Source organism: Armigeres subalbatus, unplaced genomic scaffold, assembly GCF_024139115.2.
Source record: "Armigeres subalbatus isolate Guangzhou_Male unplaced genomic scaffold, GZ_Asu_2 Contig1544, whole genome shotgun sequence".
Lineage (NCBI taxonomy): Eukaryota > Metazoa > Arthropoda > Insecta > Diptera > Culicidae > Armigeres > Armigeres subalbatus.
In genome coordinates, this window is record NW_026942334.1 from 269,344 (window position 1) to 291,125 (window position 21,782).

The 21,782-nt window shown below is 39.6% G+C and overlaps 1 protein-coding gene across 1 annotated transcript in view; it reads right to left on the reverse strand.

Moving 5' to 3' along the window:
- LOC134202966 (uncharacterized) overlaps window positions 1–21,782 on the reverse strand; it is a 280,830-nt gene that overhangs the window by 243,671 nt on the left and 15,377 nt on the right. The window contains exon 3 of the mRNA XM_062677968.1: window positions 6,753–6,878. Coding sequence (XP_062533952.1) covers window positions 6,753–6,878 — 126 coding nt within the window. The remainder of the gene's footprint in view (window positions 1–6,752; window positions 6,879–21,782) is intronic.

Genomic DNA, 21,782 nt, shown 5'->3' on the forward strand with positions numbered 1-21,782 from the left:
TAGTGCTGGAAAAGATGCGCCAACGCGTGATTGGGTGGCAGCCAATCAACGCAAGGATGTGCAAGCTGAGGAAAAGGCCGTTTCTTCAACTTTAGCATCATCAACGTACACTGCCCACACAAAGGGAGATCCGACGACGTCAAAATCGTCATCGGTGACATGAACGCTCAGGTAGGAAGGGAGGAAATGTATAGACCGGTCATCGGATCGGATAGTCTGCATAACGTATCGAACGGCAACGGCCAACGATGCATAAACTTTGCAGCCTCCCGCGGAATGGTGGTCCAAAGCACTTTCTTCCCCCGCAAGAATATCCACAAGGCCACATGAAAATCACCTAATCAAGTAACGGAAAACCAAATCGACCACGTTCTAATCGACGGTAAATTCTTCTCCGACATCACGAACGTACGCACTTACCGCAGTGCGAATATTGAATCCGACCACTACCTCGTTGCAGTATGTCTGCGCTCAAAACTCTCGACGGTGATCAACACGCGTCGGAATCGTCCGCCGCGGCTAAACATTGGGCGGCTATAAAACGGTAGACTAGCCCAAGACTACGCGCAGCAGCTGGAAGTGGCACTCCCAACGGAAGAGCAGCTAGGCGCAGCATCTCTTGAAGATGACTGGAGAGATATTCGATCCGCCATTGGAAGCACCGCAACCGCTGCACTAGGCACGATGGCTCCGGATGAGAGAAACGACTGGTATGACGGCGAATGTGAGCAGTTAGTTGAGGAGAAGAATGCAGCATGGGCGAGATTGCTGCAACACCGCACGAGGGCGAACGAGGCACGATACAAACGGGCGCGGAACAGACAAAACTCGATTTTCCGGAGGAAAAAGCGCCAGCAGGAAGATCGAGACCGTGAAGAGACGGAGGAACTGTACCGCGCTAATAACGCACGAAAGTTCTATGAGAAGTTGAACCGTTCACGTAAGGGCCACGTGCCACAGCCCGATATGTGTAAGGACATAAACGGGAACCTTCTTACGAACGAGCGAGAGGTGATCCAAAGGTGGCGGCAGCACTACGAAGAGCACCTGAATGGCGATATGGCAGACAACGGTGGCGGTATGGCAATGAACCTAGGAGCACGCGCGCAGGACATGCGACTTCCGGCTCCGAATCTCCAGGAAATCCATGAGGAGATCGGCCGGCTGAAAAACAACAAAGCCCCTGGAGTTGACCAACTACCAGGAGAGCTGTTTAAACACGGTGGTGAAGCACTGGCTTGGAGGGAGTAATACGAAGGGCAGGGATTGACACGAGTTAAACGAATTTCACGAAGTCCGTCCAGTTATTTGGTTTCGCCGACGACATTGATATCATGGCACGTAACTTTGAGAGGATGGAGGAAGCCTACATCAGACTGAAAAGCGAAGCAAACGGATTGGACTAGTCATCAACACGTCGAAGACGAAGAACATGATAGGAAGAGGCTCAAGAGAGGTCAATGTAAGCCACCCACCACGAGTTTCTATCGGTGGTGATGAAATTGAGGTGGTTGAAGAATTCGTGTACTTGGGCTCACTGGTGACCGCCGATAACGATACCAGCAGAGAAATTCGGAGACGCATCATAGTGGCTGGAGATCGTACGTACTTTGGACGCTCCGATCGAATAGAGTTCGCCGCCGTACCAAAGTGACAATCTACAAAACGCTCAGTCCTCTACGGACACGAGACTTGGACGATGCTCTTGGAGGACCAACGCGCACTTGGAATTTTCGAAAGCAAAGTGCTGCGTACCATCTATGGTGGGGTGCAGATGGCGGACGGTACGTGGAGTAGGCGCATGAACCACGAGTTGCATGAGCTGCTGGGAGAACCATCTATCGTCCACACCGCGAAAATCGGACGACTGCGGTGAGCCGGGCACGTAGCCACAATGTCGGACAGTAACCCAGTGAAAATGGTTCTCGACAACGATGCGACGGGCACAAAAAGGTGTGGTGCGCAGCGGGCTAGGTGGATCGATCAGGTGGAAGATGACTAGCGGACCCTCCGTAGACTGCGTGTTTTGCGACGTGTAGCCATGGACCGAGCCGAATGGAGAAGACTCTTATATACCGCACATAACCTCTTCGGCCTTAGTCTGAATATACAATAAATAATCCTAAAGAGTCTAAAGAGTCCTCGTGGCAATTTCTGTAGAGTTTGCGAAGAGATTTATGGAGTGCTTGGAGGAGTTTTTTGAGGTAAGGCTTGTTCACGACAAAATCAAGACACATACATTAGAAATAAAAAAAGATCTAGTCAGTTTATTTCGGTGCAGGTTTTACTTCAAATGACTAAATTCCTTGTCGATGCTTGGATGTATACACGAGAGTTAGTGACATTTTTATTTTCTGAGAAACAGTTCATGTTGAAAGAGTCGGTTTCCACTGTAGTATTTGCAACACTTCCCATCTTTAAGGTGGTTCCCCAAATACGGTTTTCTTCCACTCGATCGCGTCCTTCATGTTGTCTAATGAACATCAGACTATTGCAAGACGCTATGCGCAGTGCTTACATGAAAACAAGGCCAGGATTATAATTGCGGCTGCACACACTTGATTTTCGAACCTGCTCTTCTTTTGGCGCCATGTGGTAATAATATAAGTACTTGCAATACTAAAGAAATTTTTTTTTTTCTGATAGTACAGATACATTTCACTCGTTGATGAGATATTTCAAAAGTTATACGTGCTTTGAGTCATTCAGATTTTGTGGCGCACAAGCCTTACTTTAGTAAGAATTTCCGGAGAAATTCTATGAGTAATTATTTAAGAAGTTACAACACTTCTTGGGGATTTTCTAGAGGAACTTCCGAAGGAATTCTGGAGGATCTTCCAGAGGATCTCCTGGAGGAACTTCCTGAAGAACTCCTGGAATAATTTCTGGAAGAACTCCTGCAGGAACTTCTGGAAGAATTCATGGAAAAACTTCCGGATTAACTTCTGTAGGAATTTCAGAAGGAACTACTGCAGAAGCTCATGGAGGAACTTTCGCAGGAACTCTTGGAGGAACTCGTGGAGGAGCTTCCGGAGGAATTCTTGGAGAAACTCCCGGAAGAACTTCTGGAGGAACTTCCGGAGGAACACCAGGAGGATTTTCTGGGGGAACTCCTGGAGGAACTTCCTGAAGAACTCCTGGAATAACTTCCGGAAGAACTCATGGAAAGGAATTCTTAAAGAAACTCCCGGAGGATTTTCTGGAGGATCTTCTGGAAGAACTTCTGGAAGAACTTCCGGAGGAACACCAGGAGGATTTTCTGGAGGAACTCCTGGAAGAACTTCCTGAAGAACTCCTGGAATAACTTCCGGAAGAAGTCCTGGGGGAACTTCCGGAAGAACTCCTGGAAAAACTTCCGGCTTAACTCCTGTAGGAACTTTCGATGAAACTTCTGCAGGATCTTCTTAAGGAACTTCCGCTGGAACTCCTGAAGGAACTGTTGAGGGAATTTCCGGAGGAACTCTTGGAGAAACTTCCGGAGGAACTATTGGAGGAACTTCCGGAGGAACTCTTGGAGGAACTTCCGGAGGAACTCCTGGAGGATCTTTCGGAGGAACTCGTAGAGAAACTTCCGTAGGAACTCCTGGAGTATCTTCCGGAGGAACTCCTAGAGAAACTTCCGTAGGAAGTCCTAGATAAACTTCCGTAGGAACTCTTGGAGGATCTTCCGAAGAAACTTCCGGAGTAACTCCTGGAATGACGTCTGGAGGAACTTCCGGAGGAACTCCTGGAGAACATCCGTAAGAACTCATTGAAGAACTTCTGGAGCAACTCCTGGAGGAACTTCCGAAGGAACTTCCAGAGAAACACCTGGAGGATTTTCCGGTGGAACTCCTGGAGAAACTTCTGAAGCAAATTCCGGAGGAATTCCTGGAGAAACTTCTGGAGGAACTTTCGGAGGAACTCCTGGCATAACTTCCGGAGAGATTCCTGGAGCAACCTCCGGAGGAACTTCCGGCTGAATTCCTAGAGGATTTTTCTGAGGACCTCCTGAAGGAATTTTTGGAGCAATTCCTGGAGCAGCTTTCAGAGCACTTCCTGGTGGAATTTACGGAGAAACTTGTGGAAGAATTTCGGAAAATTTCTATTGCTTGAAATAAGCTCACGCCGACTCACGCTACTGCTGAATATCAACGGCGTGACGCCGCCACGCCATCGCCGCATGCTGAAAATGATCTATCATGCCGCCGCCGATAAATTTTCAATCGGCGTACAGGTCTAGTTTTTAGGACTTAGTAGATACTTGGTATACTACATCCCCTCGATGATCCTACGCTACTGGACTTAATCCTGAGTCAATCCAGGTATCGAGTTTCTAAGCATGCCCAAGTGGCTTATTTTCAAAAAATCAAAAATTGTTGCCAAAAATAACGTCCTCTTTTTCTTCTTTCTCCATTTTTCGTGGTATTTGAAAGGCTTCAGTAAGCTAACTTGCCGCTTTACCTACATCGTTTTGCTGACGATATTCAATCCGTTAATTCGTTAATCAGCCACTGGATACCAGGCAGACGCTGTTTGAGCCGCCCCTCCTGATAGAGAGACCCTTTGAGACGTAGCTTATCTCTCTGGCTCTTGTCGACTCAGAAAAGCGTGAGATTGGATTGAGCTATATCGGACGCTCCACATAGGAGTACGCAGTGTAAAAGCGTGGCCAAAACTATGTCAATAATTTTGTCAAGTTTAAATGCATTTAATAAACAGCAAAGCGCATTTTATATTTGTTTTTGTACTCTTTGTATTAAACAAGTAGTGAAGTAGGACCACTGGTGGCGTCAGTTATTGTTATTAAGTAGAGCACCACTTGGCGTAAGAACGCTGCTTTTGGGAGCTACAACGTGCTAGCGACGGGTGGTGTCCTCCGCTAATGAATATGATTTTTATTTTAGTCTCAATTCTTTAATTATTACTTGCAAAGTTTTCCGAAAAGATGTGCTTCGTTTGTTCACTTCGACTATATAAATTTGTCATCGGATAATGTTAAAGTCCCTGGATAATATATTGATATTACAATCAATGGAGCCGATCAGATAAATTCGTTGCACTTCAACCGCTTTATTTCTTAACAACCTTTTACATCCGAAAAATGCATATGCTTGTTATGGAACGTTATCAACGTCCAACTCTTCTTTGGAAGCTAAACATTTATGTGAGCTTTGTCACTTAAAATCATAAATATTTAATTTTTACGCCTAGCTTTTTTTAGCAAACTTCATCATTTTAAAATAAAAACAACTAACTATTGCGTGCGGATGCGTGAAATGTTTTTCGTGGAGCTTATTCCTTTAACGCTGACAATATTGTTGCTTGAACCTAATCAAAAGTTTAATTTTGTAAAACATATTATTGTGAAAATGGTAGAGAAAAGCTAGCAATAAATATCATTATTATGGATCACCTGAAAACAATTTCAGATCAAATCATGATTGAAAACGTTTTACATATCCTAATTATTGGCACCCATATTGGTTTTCATCATCTTAAAAATTAATAAAAAATCCTGAAAACACGATGAAACATAAACATTTTTTAATGGACAATTGCAATAAAACTAGCATGTAAATTATGGTGATGATTTGGCAGTCAGTCCCAAAATCCCTTAACAACTTAGTATTACTATTTGAGAGTACAAAAACGAAAAATAATATGGCAATATAAAAAATATTGCTTTTGACTTGTGACCAGGATTTGGGCTGAAATACACCTTTGTGCGCTCCATCGTTAATGTCAACCCACCATTTTGCGGCACTTTTTAGGACTACATAAATGCAAATTCTATCGCTTTACTTAATGAATAAATATAGGTCCATGAGTTCCAGCATTTACATGATAATTCGTATGAAGTAAAACATGAGCCATTTCCGTATTGTAAAGCTTGAGGAAGGCTTAAATTAATATAAATTTACATACTCTTCAATTAGTATGTTCGTTTATAACGGATTTCAGTATTATGCATCAGAGTGATAATTGAAAATAGTAATTGTCCCTGATATTGCCACAGAAATTGTCCCAAAATCAGCTATACTAGTACACCAATAACGTAAAGGTTTTTGGGGGGAGAAAGTCTTGATCGTGGATCCGATAAAATGTAAAATGGGAGCGGGAGTTGAAAACCCAGAAAAATCCCTTACGTTATAAAAGTACGTCCTCTTACAACAAATCGTAATCGAATGAATTTCATTAAAATTATTACTTAGTGTCTACGATTATTGCATACCAAAAAGATACTTAATTTGTGATTGAAGCATGCAAGCTAACGTTCTCAGTCGTTTGTGAAAAGTATTATCTTCAAGACAGCATCTATCACTGAAATGTCTAGAGATATTATTCTATCATATTAAATCTGAATCTTTCCACCTTACATCCTTATTCTGTGTGGTCATGAATCCCGCAGCTATTTATTACCATTTGGCTAAACTTTAAAGCACTGCAGGGTGGGGGTGCGGTGGTAGTGCGGCTTTCGTTTGCTAAGTCAAGTAAGGATTGACACCACGACCGATTGACCATTTTTCGGTGAAACCTTCGTTCGTAAATAAAGTTAATTCCAATTTCTTTTTCTCTACAATGTTAGGTTCGATATGGCCTTTTCTACAGCAAAAATGTGGAACTGAAGTTTTTTTGAAACACAAAGCCAATGTAAAGTTCCATTCAGCGCGTTAACGTTTTTCTACGCACGCGAACAAAAAAAAAACAGACGACAGCTAAATTCCTCAACCAAAGTCAACTCCTAATACTACGCACAGAAATTACTTTACCTGCATGAAGCCTTCAGGACAGCCGGGAAGATCACCGCCACTAGTCAGGCCTGCATCGTTTGAGTCCGCGTCCGGGTCGATAAGACCCTCGTCGAAACGGCCAACGGTGAACTTATCGAAGATAATCTGAAAAATAGATTAATAAAATATAAATTAAAATTAATATAATATAATTAGACGTGATTTAGTTGAAAGGTTATTTATTTTTCTGTATAAAACATGTTGAATATTTCCAAATAGAACAAACTCGTTTTATTGCGAAACCAAAACCAGTTTTCATTCGCCATTAGTGCGGTACAAGACACTTGAGACGATCTTACTGTTCAGGTCGAAATACGAATCTGTAAAGCTTGTAACTAGAATTTTATTCTATTCAAAACCAGTTGATTCACGAAATATTTACGATTTACCATATTCAGTATATATTTTTTTCTACATTCTATGACAAAATTTCAACAATTTATGGAGAGTTTTTAGCTACTACCATTACTTCAAATGACGATAAGATATTACTTCGATATTACTTCGAACTGATGTGATTGAACCATTTTAAATTTGTTACTTGCTTGAAAGTCTTCTTGAATTCACTAAGTGAGAATACATGAATTTCTTCTGTAAATATAATTTGGACCAGATGTCAACTGAAACTTTTGAAGGAGCTTATTCCAAAATCAATCGTATCTTCGAAATAGCGGAATAAAAAAAAAGGTTTCCCATCTCTTATCTGTCTTTCTTTGACTTGTCGTGTATTCTGTCTGTCTTGACTCTTGAGCCACCGTGTACAGCCAAATCAAATTATTTATTCATATTTATCATTCGCAAGAAATGATTGTCTGACTAACTTGCTAAAAGTTTACCGCTTCTAACAATGCATGAGCTTGCATCATCAGTTCGGGTGGAGGTTTACGAAGAAACGCGTCCTCCCGGAATCTGATGCGAGTAAAAATTCGTGATCTTGAGATGCACCGCGCTCCTAAGGGATCCCACGATTCATGTAGGATCATGAGATATGTCATCGGGCATGACAACAGTCGTCGTCAAGTCGCAGCAAGTTGATTCCCGGAATTCATTTAAAACTTTTTTAATCAGTCACAATCTGCAGTCTCGCGCTCCCCTTCCGAATGCAAGAAAAAAAAAGAGTACCTAAGTATCAGATTAAAATCCATACAAAAGCGGCACCGCTTCGTTCAATGTTCGGGTGGAACAAAAGTTGAATCTTAGAAAATCTCCGAATCTCCAGGGTCCTTCCCCCGTAGCAGTCTGACGAGATAGGTCCAATGGCTGGCGAGAGAAGTGAATCTTTTATCGCTGGTGTTGAGTGAGGCCAAGCGGATCTGCGAAAGAGGTTGAGCAAAAGGGCACCCGCAGTCACAGAAAGATATGTGCCTCGGTTCGAAACGATTCAAACTCTTCGGTGGTTTTTCCCATTCAAGGCCATTCGGGAATTTAAGCGGAGTGCTGAAACAAAAGAAATCCTTTCGACTGGCAAATGGTTGGTGGAAGGGCGGGATGCTGCATCCCGACGACGACGACGACGCGAAGGAAAACTTTTTAAGATGAAGACATACACATATGGGCCCACACGCACACACATGGAACGAACGAACATCGCAACCAATCATGCTTCTTAAGCGGATGAGGAAAGAGCGGAGTGAGCTCATAACTTTTCGCCTTTTCCATTGTGTAATCGCGTCTTATAGATCCGTAACGGTTGGAAGACAATCGGAACCGTAGATAGTGACTACGATGACGCGACAGGCGGTGTGAAACATGTGGAACATCTGCAACTTTTGTTCAGAGGCGTGAACAAAGATGGTGACTTATTGAATTTTATAATTGGGGCCACCCCCAACATACACTATTACTTGGCGAGCAATAATAACTGCTTTGTGAATAGCTTTGCATAATCGATATTATTGAATTTTTATTCATATTTCATACAAACATTATCATTTTTATAATACAACACTTAACCAAAAAGCATGACGATTATACGTCCATTTTCTAAAGCGAATTTGAGATTTACCAAAAACAAAAAAATAACGCAGGGACACCGCAGGTATTTCCGTCCATCGTCGTAGGGGCTAAAACCAACGAAAGCAACGTACATTTGCTAGAACTACACTATAGCAGAACGTTTCTCCTGAGCTTACGATTTGGTACGTACAGTCACTCTCAAAATTGAGCGTACAGCATAGTTTAGATGAATATATTCGAAAATTCCAAAGAAAATTTAATGGTTGGCTCGGTTTTTTTTAATGCATTTCAATATTCATCCCTTCCTTCAATGTATGCGTACATAAAATGGTTGAATTTTTTTCTCTAAAGTCCATTTATTTGAAAATAATCTCAAAATATGCCTATTACATGTGACAAAATTGAGCGTACAGCGAATTTTTTTCTATAAAATTTCTTATTATAAACACGATTAATGTATTTTAATATTGTTTTTTCATGATTATATTTATAATAATAATCATCCGCTACTTAAACATTCAATTAAACATTTCAATTTTGAAATTAAACCATGTTTTAATCAAAATGGCGAACAAGTAAGATGTATAAACAATGCTATTTAACAATTCAATGCTGCTGGGCAAAATAGATGCTTTAAGATATGGATTTCACCGGCATCGTGTCTTATATATGATAGATAATCGAAATCGAGCGAGACATACGATAAATTTGGGAAAATTTAGTCGGTAAATGATGAAAACAGATGTAAACATACAGAGAAAACGACAAATATTCGAAATGGCATATTTCAAATTAAGTATAACTTCATTTAAAAGTCGATGTATAGGTAGCTTATAAGCTCAGGACACTCATTAATAATAATATCAATAAAAGAGCAGCACACGGATACATTATAAGATGTCATTTTATATTTGAAGACTCAGTCACCGTAGGAACAGATTTGGTTGAATCATTTCAATTCACCAAGATATCATTAAATGAGCTGCCGAACTCTTAAAAAAGTTTATTTTTACTCGCCACATGGAAATCATCCAATTGTATCCCTTATGGTAACAGATCGTGGAGTTTAATCCAAATTTAATTATGAAATTACGATTTTAAGCTATCTTTTCAATATTCAATCAGAAGTGCACTACGGGGTTGAAAAGCTGTTTTTATGATCGGTACCTTAACATGCACCTTGTACTTTTCGAATTTGACTGTGAATGATTGGATTCAATAATATTACTCTTAATGATAGACCTGAGACAAAAAACGAGCTTTAAAACAAATTTAAGTTAAAGACATAGGGTTACTGCTCCTGGACTTCATCTCATAGCTCCGATATTGGTCCTATGAAAAACAAAGCAATGAAAAGGTATTTGATTTGTTTATTATTTTTGTGATTTTTTTCAGCAGTGAGCACGCATGTTAGCAAAAAGAAGCGACGAAATTGATGCCGTATTTCTTTGTTTCGCGATGAGATGAATATATGTTCAGTGAGATTGAAATCGGAACAGTTCCTCTACTAAATTTGAATTATGTCATTCCTAACATTTGTCGTTTTCTCTGTATGTTTACATCTATTTTCATCATTTACCGACTGAATTTTCCGAAATTAATCGTAAGTCTCACTCGATTTCGATTATCTATCATATATAAGATACGATGCCGGTGAAACATACAAATTAAAGCATCTATTTTGCCCAGCAGCCTATACATTGAATTGTTAAATAGCAATGTTCTTACCTCTCACTTGTTCGCCATTTTGATCAAAACATGGTTTAATTTCAAAATTGAAATGTTTAATTGAATGTTTATGTAGCGGATGATTATTATTATAAATATAATCATGAAAAAACAATATTAAAATACATTAATCGTGTTTATAATAAGAAATATTTTAGAAAAAAATTCGCTGTGCGCTCAATTTTGTCACATCTAATAGGCGTATTTTGAGATTATTTTCAAATAAATAAACTTTAGAGAAAAATTTTCAACAATTTTATGTACGCATACATTGAAGGAAGGGATGAATATTGAAATGCATTAAAAACAACCGAGCCAACCATTTAATTTCCTTTGAAATTTTCGAATGTATTCAACTAATCCATACTGTACGCTCAATTGAGTTGAGAGAATTGAGAGAGTGACTGTATGAGTTTTAGAAAAAAAAGTCTCTTCTATTGATTTTCGAGACTATGACGAACAGACGAAAATGGGTCCGCGACGTTAGGCATAAGTACGTTAGGCATAATGGACGCTAGGCATAACGGACGATAGGCATGATGTACGCTAGGCATAATGGACGTTTGGCATAATTCTGCCTTCTTTATGTCATAGGCTGTTCTTTGGGTTATTTTATGCCTAACGTCCATTATGCCTAACGTACATTATGCCTATCGTCCGTTATGCCTAACGTCCATTATGCCTAACGTAGTTATGCCTAACGTCTTTACGCCTAACGTACTTATGCCTAACGGGGTATACCCGACGAAAATACCTGCCGTGTCCCTATTCCATTTGACAAAATATCATGCAAGGTTGCAAAAGGCAGCAGCGAAATCATTTGAATTTCTTCGTATCATTGTCACATATTTGGTCAGGGTTCTGCCAATGTTCAATGACTTGTGATATTTGTTACTAAAAGAAAAACGGAAACCATTTCATTATCAGTTCAGTCGTACATTTGTTAAACTGCCCAAAAATCAATCGAAGAGAGCGAAAAATGGCTATTATTCTCCAGACTGTTTTGCTTTCCCGGAAAGCGATTTCTCCCCGAAAGTTTTCGTGAGGGAGCATCATGTGCTCTTGAGATTGAGTGAGCATTACGAACCCTCAAAAACAACCATTTTCATACATACATGTGTCACGTCAGTCGTTGTGTATTTTTTTTACCGGAAAAGGTCCGAAAATTGTCCACTTCAGTCATTGTATCCTTAACCTAGCTTTAGATGGAAGTGTGCATTAGCTAAGACTAAGATTGATATTTTTCAGACAAGCCTCTCCACTCAATATCAAAGCAATGCACAACAACATTTAGGGGAACTGTCCCGTTTTCCATCTCACTGAACATATATTCATCTCATCGCAAAACAAAGAAATACAGCAACAGTCTCGTCACTTCTTTTTGCTAACACGCGTGTCACTGGTGAAAAAATCACAAAAATAAGAAGCAAACGAAATTCTTTTTCTTTACTTTGATCTACCATCTCGAGAGAGAATAAGAGTAAGATGATGAGAGATTGAGTAAAATTTTGCTTAGGCCGGGGAACTGGTTTGAAGTGTACCGGAAATGCAATCGCTATGACTGAAATGAGTGCTGAAACTCGTTAATTTATATCAAATAAAAGCTTTTCCAAACGATGCTTAGCAAGAATAGTTATTTTTGGGCAGAAGTGAACCCCATTGCAATATTGCACCGCCCACAAAATTTAGTAATAGCTGGGATTCGAACCCAGAATAGTAACAATAATAGCTGTGGGGATGCGCTTACTCTAGCCACACCACCACGCTATCTGTACGAAAGTGTCAAGTTATTTGGTGCACATAAGCTACTACCATTTGCATTCATATGGTGCCACGAAATGACTCGAATATGAAAGACCAGGGTTTCAACTTTTCGTTTCATTGAGACCAAAGCAAGCGTTTCTCGGGCCAAGGGAGAATCTTTTTTCGTTGTTTATGCTGAGGACCATCTTTCACCCATCAATCTTTCTCTACAATTAGCCTTGGATGATAAACGAAAATCTTGCCTATTAGATGAAAATCCTTTTTCGTTTCATCACTTTTACCCACTCACTCACTTTTCGCGAGAATTATCGCAGAACAATTACAAAATTGTATGGACGCGCCGGGATTCGAACCCAGAATAGTAACAATAATAGCCGTACGGATGCGCTTACTTTAGCCACACCACCATGCTATCTGTATGAAAGCATTAAGTTATTTGTTCTACATAAGCTACTACCATTTGCATTGAAGATGCCACGAAAAAACTCGAATATGAAAGAAAAAGAACAAACCAACGTTTGGCGGGAATCGAAGTGAGCGAAAAATGGTTATCACTCTTCAGGCTGTTTTTCTTTCCCGAAAAGCGATTTCTCCCCGAAAGTTTTCGTGAGGGAGCATCCTGTGCTCCTGAGATTGAGTGAGCGATACGAACCCTGTGAAAGACAAAGAGCAAACCAACGTTTGGCGGCAATCGAAGTGAGCGAAAAATTGTTATCACTCTCCAGGCTGTTTTTCTTTCCCGAAAAGCGATTCATCCCTGAAAATTTTGGCGAGGGAGCATCCTGTGCTCCTGAGATTGAGTGAGCATTACGAACCCTGCTTGCGAATATATTTAGATTCCCAATACAATTTTGTAATTGTTCTGCGATAATTCTCGCGAAAAGTGAGTGAGAGGTAAAAGTGATGAAAAGAAAAAGGATTTTCATCTAATAGGCAAGATTTTCGTTTATCATCCCAGGCTAATTCTGGAGAAAGATTGATGGGTGAAAGATGATCATCAACATAAACAACGAAAAAAGATTCTCCCTTGGCCCGAAAAACGCTTGCTTTGGTCTCATTGAAACGAAAAGTTGAAACCCTGCGCAAGGCTAATAGCAGACCTTGCTTTTTTGAATCCTCTTTGAAAAACTGTTAAACTCTATACCTTATTAATTGAACTGTTGAGTGCTCAGATTCATCTTTTCTATAAAATTTTTTTATTTTCATCTCAATCCTACACAATTTTAGATACTTTTCCTAACAATTTAGACATCCGAGACTGCATAAACTTTGGTTATTCCATCAAGAGAAATCGTTAATTCATAAAAATTTTTATTATTTTGAGTTTAACTGACTTACCGGTTGCTAGCTCGAACTTTTATTATTGCCGGCTCATCTTATATCACGAATTTCTTGTTTAGGCTTTTTGAAATCCTAAACATTTTTTTTAGGTTTCGAAATGGTTCTTGGGTTTCAGATTTATAAACTTTATGAGCCAAATTAAATCTATGTCGAAATTTTTTTTAAATTAATTTTCATCATAAAAAGCGCCATTTTCACAGACAAGCGAAGATTTTTCGAATAAATTCAAACGCATATTAAACATTATTGGACATTGTTCTTTATCACTTGCCTCAAAGTTGTGTTGTTCACCACTGGAAATATACAAAAATAAATATTAAAATCGATGAAATGAAACAAACTCATCAGATTTCACTTAAGTGACAATTGTCATAAGACGAACTATTCCACTATTTGATCACTATTTCTACTGCTGAAAGCCACTATTTGGTCCCTTTTTCACCGGTGTTGGTCACTAAAGTCACTATTTTGAGTGGCATTTACCGCAACCAGCCTTGTAATGATATATGAAAGTAAATAAAATTTTGGGCCATATGTTACCATAAAATAGTAGATTACTTGAAAAAAAAATTATTCAATATCGGAATTATTCAATAAACAAAGTGTATTTTGATAAGAAAATTATTTTGAGCTTTTTAGTGGAATGTCTTCACTTGTCATAAGACGAGTTTATACCATCCCATCGAATTCCACCACTTAATTCAATGGTGGAATTCAATGGGATGGTATAAACTCGTCTTATGACAAGGGAAAGGAAAGTGTATTTATTATTCTTGGAACGGTCTATACGTGTCAAGTACGAGACACTAAAGACGGCCTCACAGTTGAGTTCGAAATACGCATTTGTAAAGATAACAAAACGTAGTGTGATTAAATGGAAAGTACTAAACTCGTCTTAGACAGTTAAAATAATTATGTTGCTGCCAAGAAAGGCGTCGTAATTGCAAAGTGTATTGCTCCGTAGATAAAATGACGCATTCATACACCAAAACAATTTAAAAATATTTTCAAATTTTCAGATGTATATTCAAAATGACAGATCCGAACAATATGAATCATTGCAGATTTTGCTCTTGATGCATCCAAAGGTTAAGGCATACATTTTCAATAGAAAGAAGTAACCTTTGGGCAGCACTCCCTTTTTCCATCGTTTATTTATCGAAAGCGTTCCAACTATATATCTTCATTCTTTGTACATCACTAGTGTAGTAATATATAGATGGAAATAGTGGAATATGATTATTAAAAACGGAGAAATACTATTTTGAACTAAAAATAAACTCTTTAGTTGATATTGGTAAAAGAAATTCGACTAAAATGATCCCAAATTGAATTCGCTCCCAAAAATTCATTTTCGAACCGATTCTCAATCTTTTGGAACCAAATTGGTATGGATTCCACGGATGTCGTTACGGACAGATTTTTGCACTTTGGCCATTCTGGTTTCCAGGAATCGATGTTGAAGGAACATAGATTCTGAGGCCAATTTTTGGCCTGATTTCTTGCCTTTCGAAGGGTGATTTTAGAAATGCTCATTAATTTGCGTAGCAATAATCCTAATAGAATGTAGAAATTGTCCATTTCCATGGATCAACACAATTCCTGGTTATTTCACGGTCCTGTGTCCCTCCGGAAGACCCGGAACATCCGTAGAAGTGGTTAAATCATTAAACTCATTCTAGAAGAGCGCGTTTTTTTTTCAAAGCTTTTCATTATCGAACGCTGAGTAACAAATAAATGATTATAGTGACCCATTTTGGAAAATGGCGTATATGTCACTTTTTCAGATTACGGCGGAAAAGTTATCAATTAAAAAAAAATCATCCCAGAAAAAAGCACGTAAAAAAAATCTTTAAATTATCGAACTCTGAGCAAGACACGAAGGAATGTCGTGACCCGTTCTTATTTACCAAAGTGACTATCGGAGGTCTTCCGGAAGATACGGAACATCGGTTAAAGTGGTTAATTGATGTAATACATACTAGAAGAGCCTATTTTTTAATTTCCTTGTCGTACTCTGAACATGAAATTATTGCCGTGACCTTTTCTCACGGATGTGAGTAGCAACCAAAGGCCCTCCGGAAGATCCGTATCGCACGTAAAATTGATCAATTCATAAAACCCACCTTAGAAAAACACGCCATATAATCCATAGAAGAAGCACACGATTCTTCTGAATCTTTTTATTTTCCCAATTTAAGAAACAAATGATCGTAACCAATTCGCATGGATTACCCACTGTATGTCTTCAGGTACATTCAGATCATCCGTAAAATCGGTCAATTCATGAAACTTGTCATAGTTTTCCTATTTTCGTATCCTGAATTGTAACCCATTCTTAGGACCGTGTGTAGTCACCAATGAAACTCCGCAAGATCAAAAAATCTGTAATTATAGTCAATTCATAAAAATAAAGATGACACTATTTTTTTTGAAAGGACAATCACATTAACCCAGAAAATATTTTCAAGTATGGCATAATTTGCTTCCATGAGTCGATATTCAGTCATAAATCATCGACTCATGAAAGTTTGACTTAAAATAAAAATTTACTTTGGTTGAATCTTTTGACAACTTTTGGTCAAAAATTTCTTGCTTGGAGGAACTCCGGTGGCCACTCAGGTCCATCACAATGGGTCACCATATTCATTTGTTACTCAGTGTTCGATAATCAAAAGCTTTGGAAAAAAACGCACCCTTTTATGATAAATTTCATGAAATGGCCATTTTTATGGACGTTCCGGATTTTCTGGAGGACCTTCGGTGGCCACCCAGGTGCATCAAAATGGGTCACCACAATCATTTGTTACTCGTAGCTCGATAATGAAAAGCTTTGGAAAAAACCGCGCTCTTCTATGATATGTTTCATGAAATGACCATTTTTACGGATGTTCCAGATCTTCCGGAGGACCTCCGGTGGCCACCCAGGTCAACCAAAATAGGTCACCACAATCATTTGTTATATAAGTACGATAACGAAAAGCTTTGGAAAAAACCGCGCTCTTCTAGGATGAGTTCTATGAATTGACCATTTTTACGGATGTTCCGGATCTTCTGGAGGAACTTCGGTGGCCACTCAGGTCTATCACAATGAGTCACCATAATCATTTGTTCCTCAGCGTTCGATGATGAAAAGCTTTGGAAAAAACCGCACCCTTTTATGATAAGTTTCAAAAATTGACCACTTTTACGGACGTTCCAGATCTTCCGGAGGACCTCCGGTGGCCACCCAGGTCCACTAAAATTGGTGACTATAATCATTTGTTACTCAACGTTCGATGATGAAAGGCTTTGGAAGAAAAACGCACCCTTTTATGATAAGTTTCAAAAATTGACCACTTTTACGGACGTTCCGGATCTTCTGGAGGACCTTCGGTGGCCACACAGGTCCATCAAAATGGGTCACCACAATCATTTGTTCCTCAGCGTTCGATGATGAAAAGCTTTGGAAAAAACCGCACCCTTTTATGATAAGTTTCAAAAATTGACCACTTTTACGGATATTCCGGATCTTCTGGAGGGCCTTCGGTGGCCACACAGGTCCATTAAAATGGGTCACCACAATCATTTGTTACTCGTAGTTCGATAATGAAAACTTTGGAAAAAGCCGCGTTCTTCTATAATAAATTTCATGAAATGACTATTTTTACGGACGTTCCAGATCTTCCGGAGGACCTCCGGTGGCCACCCAGGTCCACTAAAATGGGTGACTATAATCATTTGTTACTCAGCGTTTGATAACGAAAAGCTTTGGAAAAAAACCGCGCTCTTCTAGGATGAGTTCTATGAATTGACCATTTTTACGGATGTTCCGGATCTTCTGGAGGAACTTCGGTGGCCACTCCATAAAATCTTCCAGGAATTCCCCCGGAAGAGTTTTGCGAATTTCACTGGAAGCTAACACAGAAATTCTTTCGGAAGCTCCTCCAGGAAGCAGGAATCTTTTCGAAGAAATTCCTGACTGGAGGAATTCTTGAATGAACTTTCGAAGGAATTCCTGAAGGAACTTCCGGAGGAGTTCCTGGTGGAGCTTCCGGAAAATTTCCTGAACTTTCAAGGAATTCATGTAGGAATTTATGAGGAATTCCTGAAGGAACTTCCGGAGCAAATCCTGAAGAAACCTTCGGAGGATCAATTCAAAGAACTTCCGGAAAAAATCTTCAAGGAACTTTCGGAGTATTTCCTCAAGGAACATGTAAGGATAAAACACGCGGGGGACTTTTAGCATAAGGGTAGCCTCATACCTCGGGAATTTGGTCAGCGGATTTTTTCTCCATGTATTTTAAAATATGTTTTCGGGAATTGGGCATGGAAAATCAAAATCTCGGCCCCATTGAAAAGGCGAGGGAAAAAAATGCGTATCCTGGAGAATTTTTATTGCATGCTTCTGAGCGTTTTCCGAAAAAAAACTTTTACAATAAAAGTGGTTGGAATTTCAATATGATTTATCAGATGAATTCTTGTAGAATAGAAAATCTTCTTTACATGAATTCTATACGGAATTCTTGGTATAAAAATGTACACGGCATTATAGAATATAATTAAAAATATGTATAAACCGTAAAGTAAATTCCACTATCCGCAAAAATCAGTTCACGCGCTTAACCATTTTTATTTATCATGATCTGATTAGTCAAGGCCAACGCACTGCCAGTGCACTTGATGTCCTGGATCATATGTTTCGAATCAAAACAAACACGATGCTACGTACACCAACATATCCAATGACAGATGAAACTGAAATGTTTTTGACGTAGGACTTATGTCTATACTGGGTGTCATTTAGATTTTTGGAAATCGAGAGCGTTACGCTGGAAGGGAAGATTTCGAACGTTGCTAGCGCCTTTATCTTTCGATGGATTTTAAAGATTTATACATCAATCGACTCGGATACCCTCCACCATTTTGCCTATTTCATTGAAACTTAAGATTATTAACGATAAACTTTTGAAAATTTCAATTCTTGTCAAAGGCAGTAAAAATTTCATATGTAACCAATCTCGTGCATTCCTAACACGGACATCAGAATGCGGTATGTTACGGGCTTTCGGGTCTACCGGAAGATTTTTTTTGTGTATAAAAAAAGCAGTGCTTGCCGTGTGCGAGTCATTACATTTTGTGACAGCAGCGCATACTGACGTGCTTTTTACTCGCGCATTTTTCGTTTCGTTCGTTCGTTCTTTGTGTTTACCTATACAGCATGCGGTAGAATTGCCGGTGGGTCTGCGAATATGCATGACAGAAGTGGGCGTATTGTTTTTTGTCATTCTGTGTTATTAGTTTTATTTCTAGAACTTTCGAATAAACAAATTGCTAATAATTCTACACAGCATGGAAGTTGTTGTTTCCAATATTAATACCTATAATCAAACTCCATAGATCCAAAAGTTGGAGGTTAAATGTAAATACGTCACGTTCATACAAGTCCTACGTCTACTCGCGGTTATGTTAAAAACATTACCCATTGCTTTTTTTTATTCAGGGTTCGGGTTAGCACTGACCCAGGTTTAAAAAAGAATTTGACATTAGTTGGAGCGTTGAGGCATCGCTGGCAGAGAAGGGATAGTCGGATTGTCAAGTACGACAAAGGAGCGCGGGTCGATTGTAACTTCTGTAGCCCGTTTCAAGAGTTCCAAAGCTATAGTCATATTCAATAAGCCCCGCATCTTGCACCTACATATCATAAGAATATCTGAAGTCCAGTCACACTTCCTAAATCGAAATTGAAGCCTTTTGATTTTGGCGCTTATTTAATAATAAAAATATAATTATTTGCAGTTTATCATAAAATGGCTTATCAATGGGGGAAGGGTCATTTGGCCGAAATCCATTCGGCCGAAAGCCATTTGGCCGAATGCCACCATGTCGAAAGCTGTTTGACCGAACAGACCATTAGGCCGAATGGGTCATTTGGTCGAAACGGTCGTTTGGCCGAAAGTCATTTGGCCGAATGGGTCATTTGGCCGAAAGGGTAATTTGGTGGAATGGGTCATTTGGCCGAAAGGGTCGTTTGGCCGAAAGGGTAATTTGGCCGAGAGAGTCATTAGGCCAAAAGGGTCGTTTGGTCGAATGGTTCGTTTGGCTAAATGGGTTGTTGGCCGAAAGAGTCATTTAGTTGAAAGGGTCATTTGGCCGAAAGGGTCATTTGGCCGGAAGGGTCATTAGACCGAAAGGGTCATTTGGCAAAAAGGGTCATTTGGCCGAATAGGTCATTTGGCCGAATAGATCATTCGAAAAGAGAGAAATTCGGCCGAATGACCCTTTCGGCAAAACGACCCTTTTGACCAAATTACCCTTTCGGCCAAATGACCCTTTCGGCGAAATGATCCTTTCAGCCAAACTACCCTTTCGGCCAAACGACCCTTTCTGCCAAACGACCCTTTCTGTCAAACGACCCTTTCGGCCAAACGACCCTTTCTGTCAAACGACCCTTTCGGCCAAACGACCCTTTCGGCCAAACGACCATTTCGGCCAAATGACCCTTAAGGCCAAATGACTTTTGGCCAGATGGGTTTCGGCCTAATGGTCTGTTCGGCCTAGTGGCATTCGGCCAAATGGCTTTCGACCGAATGGGTTTCGGCCAAATTACCCTTCCCCGTTTTAGCGCGTTTATTGAATAGTACCTTTATTATGGGATTTCGCGTGATGGCGTTTTCGAGTCATTTTATCGATTCGCTTCTTTGGAGGTATTGTCTATCCGGAACATAGTTAGTACGCTTTTTATTCCGAAGTTGGGCTTATCTCCAGATACAGGCAACTTACCCAACTTCGGAAATAGTGCGCTGGATTCGCCTAAAGATGCGCTAAACAACGCATCAATCAGTTTGACGGATAAAACTTCGGAGGAAAGATTCTAATTTGGTGCTAGGTACGCCGACAATATTCTGCCTTATGATCAATAAGCATAGCATAGCATAAGTGATTGTACAAATCGTGGGTGGCTATACAATGCTCAATTGAGCCATCTTCTGCATATTAAGGTATAATGTTTTCAGCCTTATGATCGATTCCCCTAAAATTGAGATAAAATATTATTTTTTTCACTTTAAAACATGCAGGGTACATGTATCGCGAGAATTGTAGTAAAAGTTCTCCTGAAAAACTTGGTCGAAGACACCAAGTTCGTAATTTCATTACTTTTGGAGATTTATTGCTTTTTATGCCAACAAGCTTAGAACATGTTCGACGTATAGGCAAACAAGCACATGGAGACGCATGGTGCATTGGTTCATCAACACTCCTTGTGTTGGGAGATTGACTTCTGCTTTGCATAGTAGGAAAAGGTTTCTGATGAAACATTCCTTACATTCGCTTACAACTCTTCAGTTCAAGTATTAAATTCAAGTTCATTACTAGTACTTTGTTATGCGCATGAGATTTACTGCCACAATTTGTCCGTTGTCAAGTTGCAGTTAAATCAAATATGACTTTCGTTTTGTTGGATTTTGTTCTTTTTGATTTTGTTGTGTTTACATACTGAAATGGATTTGAATAGCTGAATTACTTAAAAACGAGATTATTATCCATATTTTTTCCAATCACATGTATGTTGCTAAATTTGGAAAAGTCTACGTAGACTTCAGAAGGGGGAGATGTTTCGAAAAAGTCTACGGAAGTCTACTAAAATGTGAAATTTCGGTCTACGTGGTTTGTGAACATGAACAGCCCCTAATTTTTTACTTCTTACATCTCATTTCTGATTGTTCACTTTCCACGTCTCTCTTATCAGTTGGCCTATTGAATTTTCGGCCTTATAGCCTTCAGCTTAACAATGTTCATCTCTATGTTTAATATTTGCTAATTGCTTCTTTGTTTTCGGAAAATTCTCTGATGTTTTTGGAATTTTGACATTATTTGGGAAAGTTTTTGGATTTCGTAAAAAATGACCATAGTGAAAATAGATGAATTTTCAAAATGACATTAAATCGAACCTTGAAATGACAGAGCTCTAACGAGACTTACCTAAAGAGCATGCTTTATATGTACTCCTCATCACCTACCTTATACACACCTGTGGTCCTGAAAGCCATAACAACCCTTAAGCGCCCTGCCTCAATTGACTTGACAGGAGAAAAAGATTCCGAGTGGGTACACCTATCGGGATGGGGCCAGCGAAGAGCGGAGGATGGCAAATCAATTTCACTTCGATATTGGAAATTTTCGGCGTTCGCAGCGAAAGATGACGGCTGGCGGTCGGTGGAGTTCTGCTGGGCTGTTGGC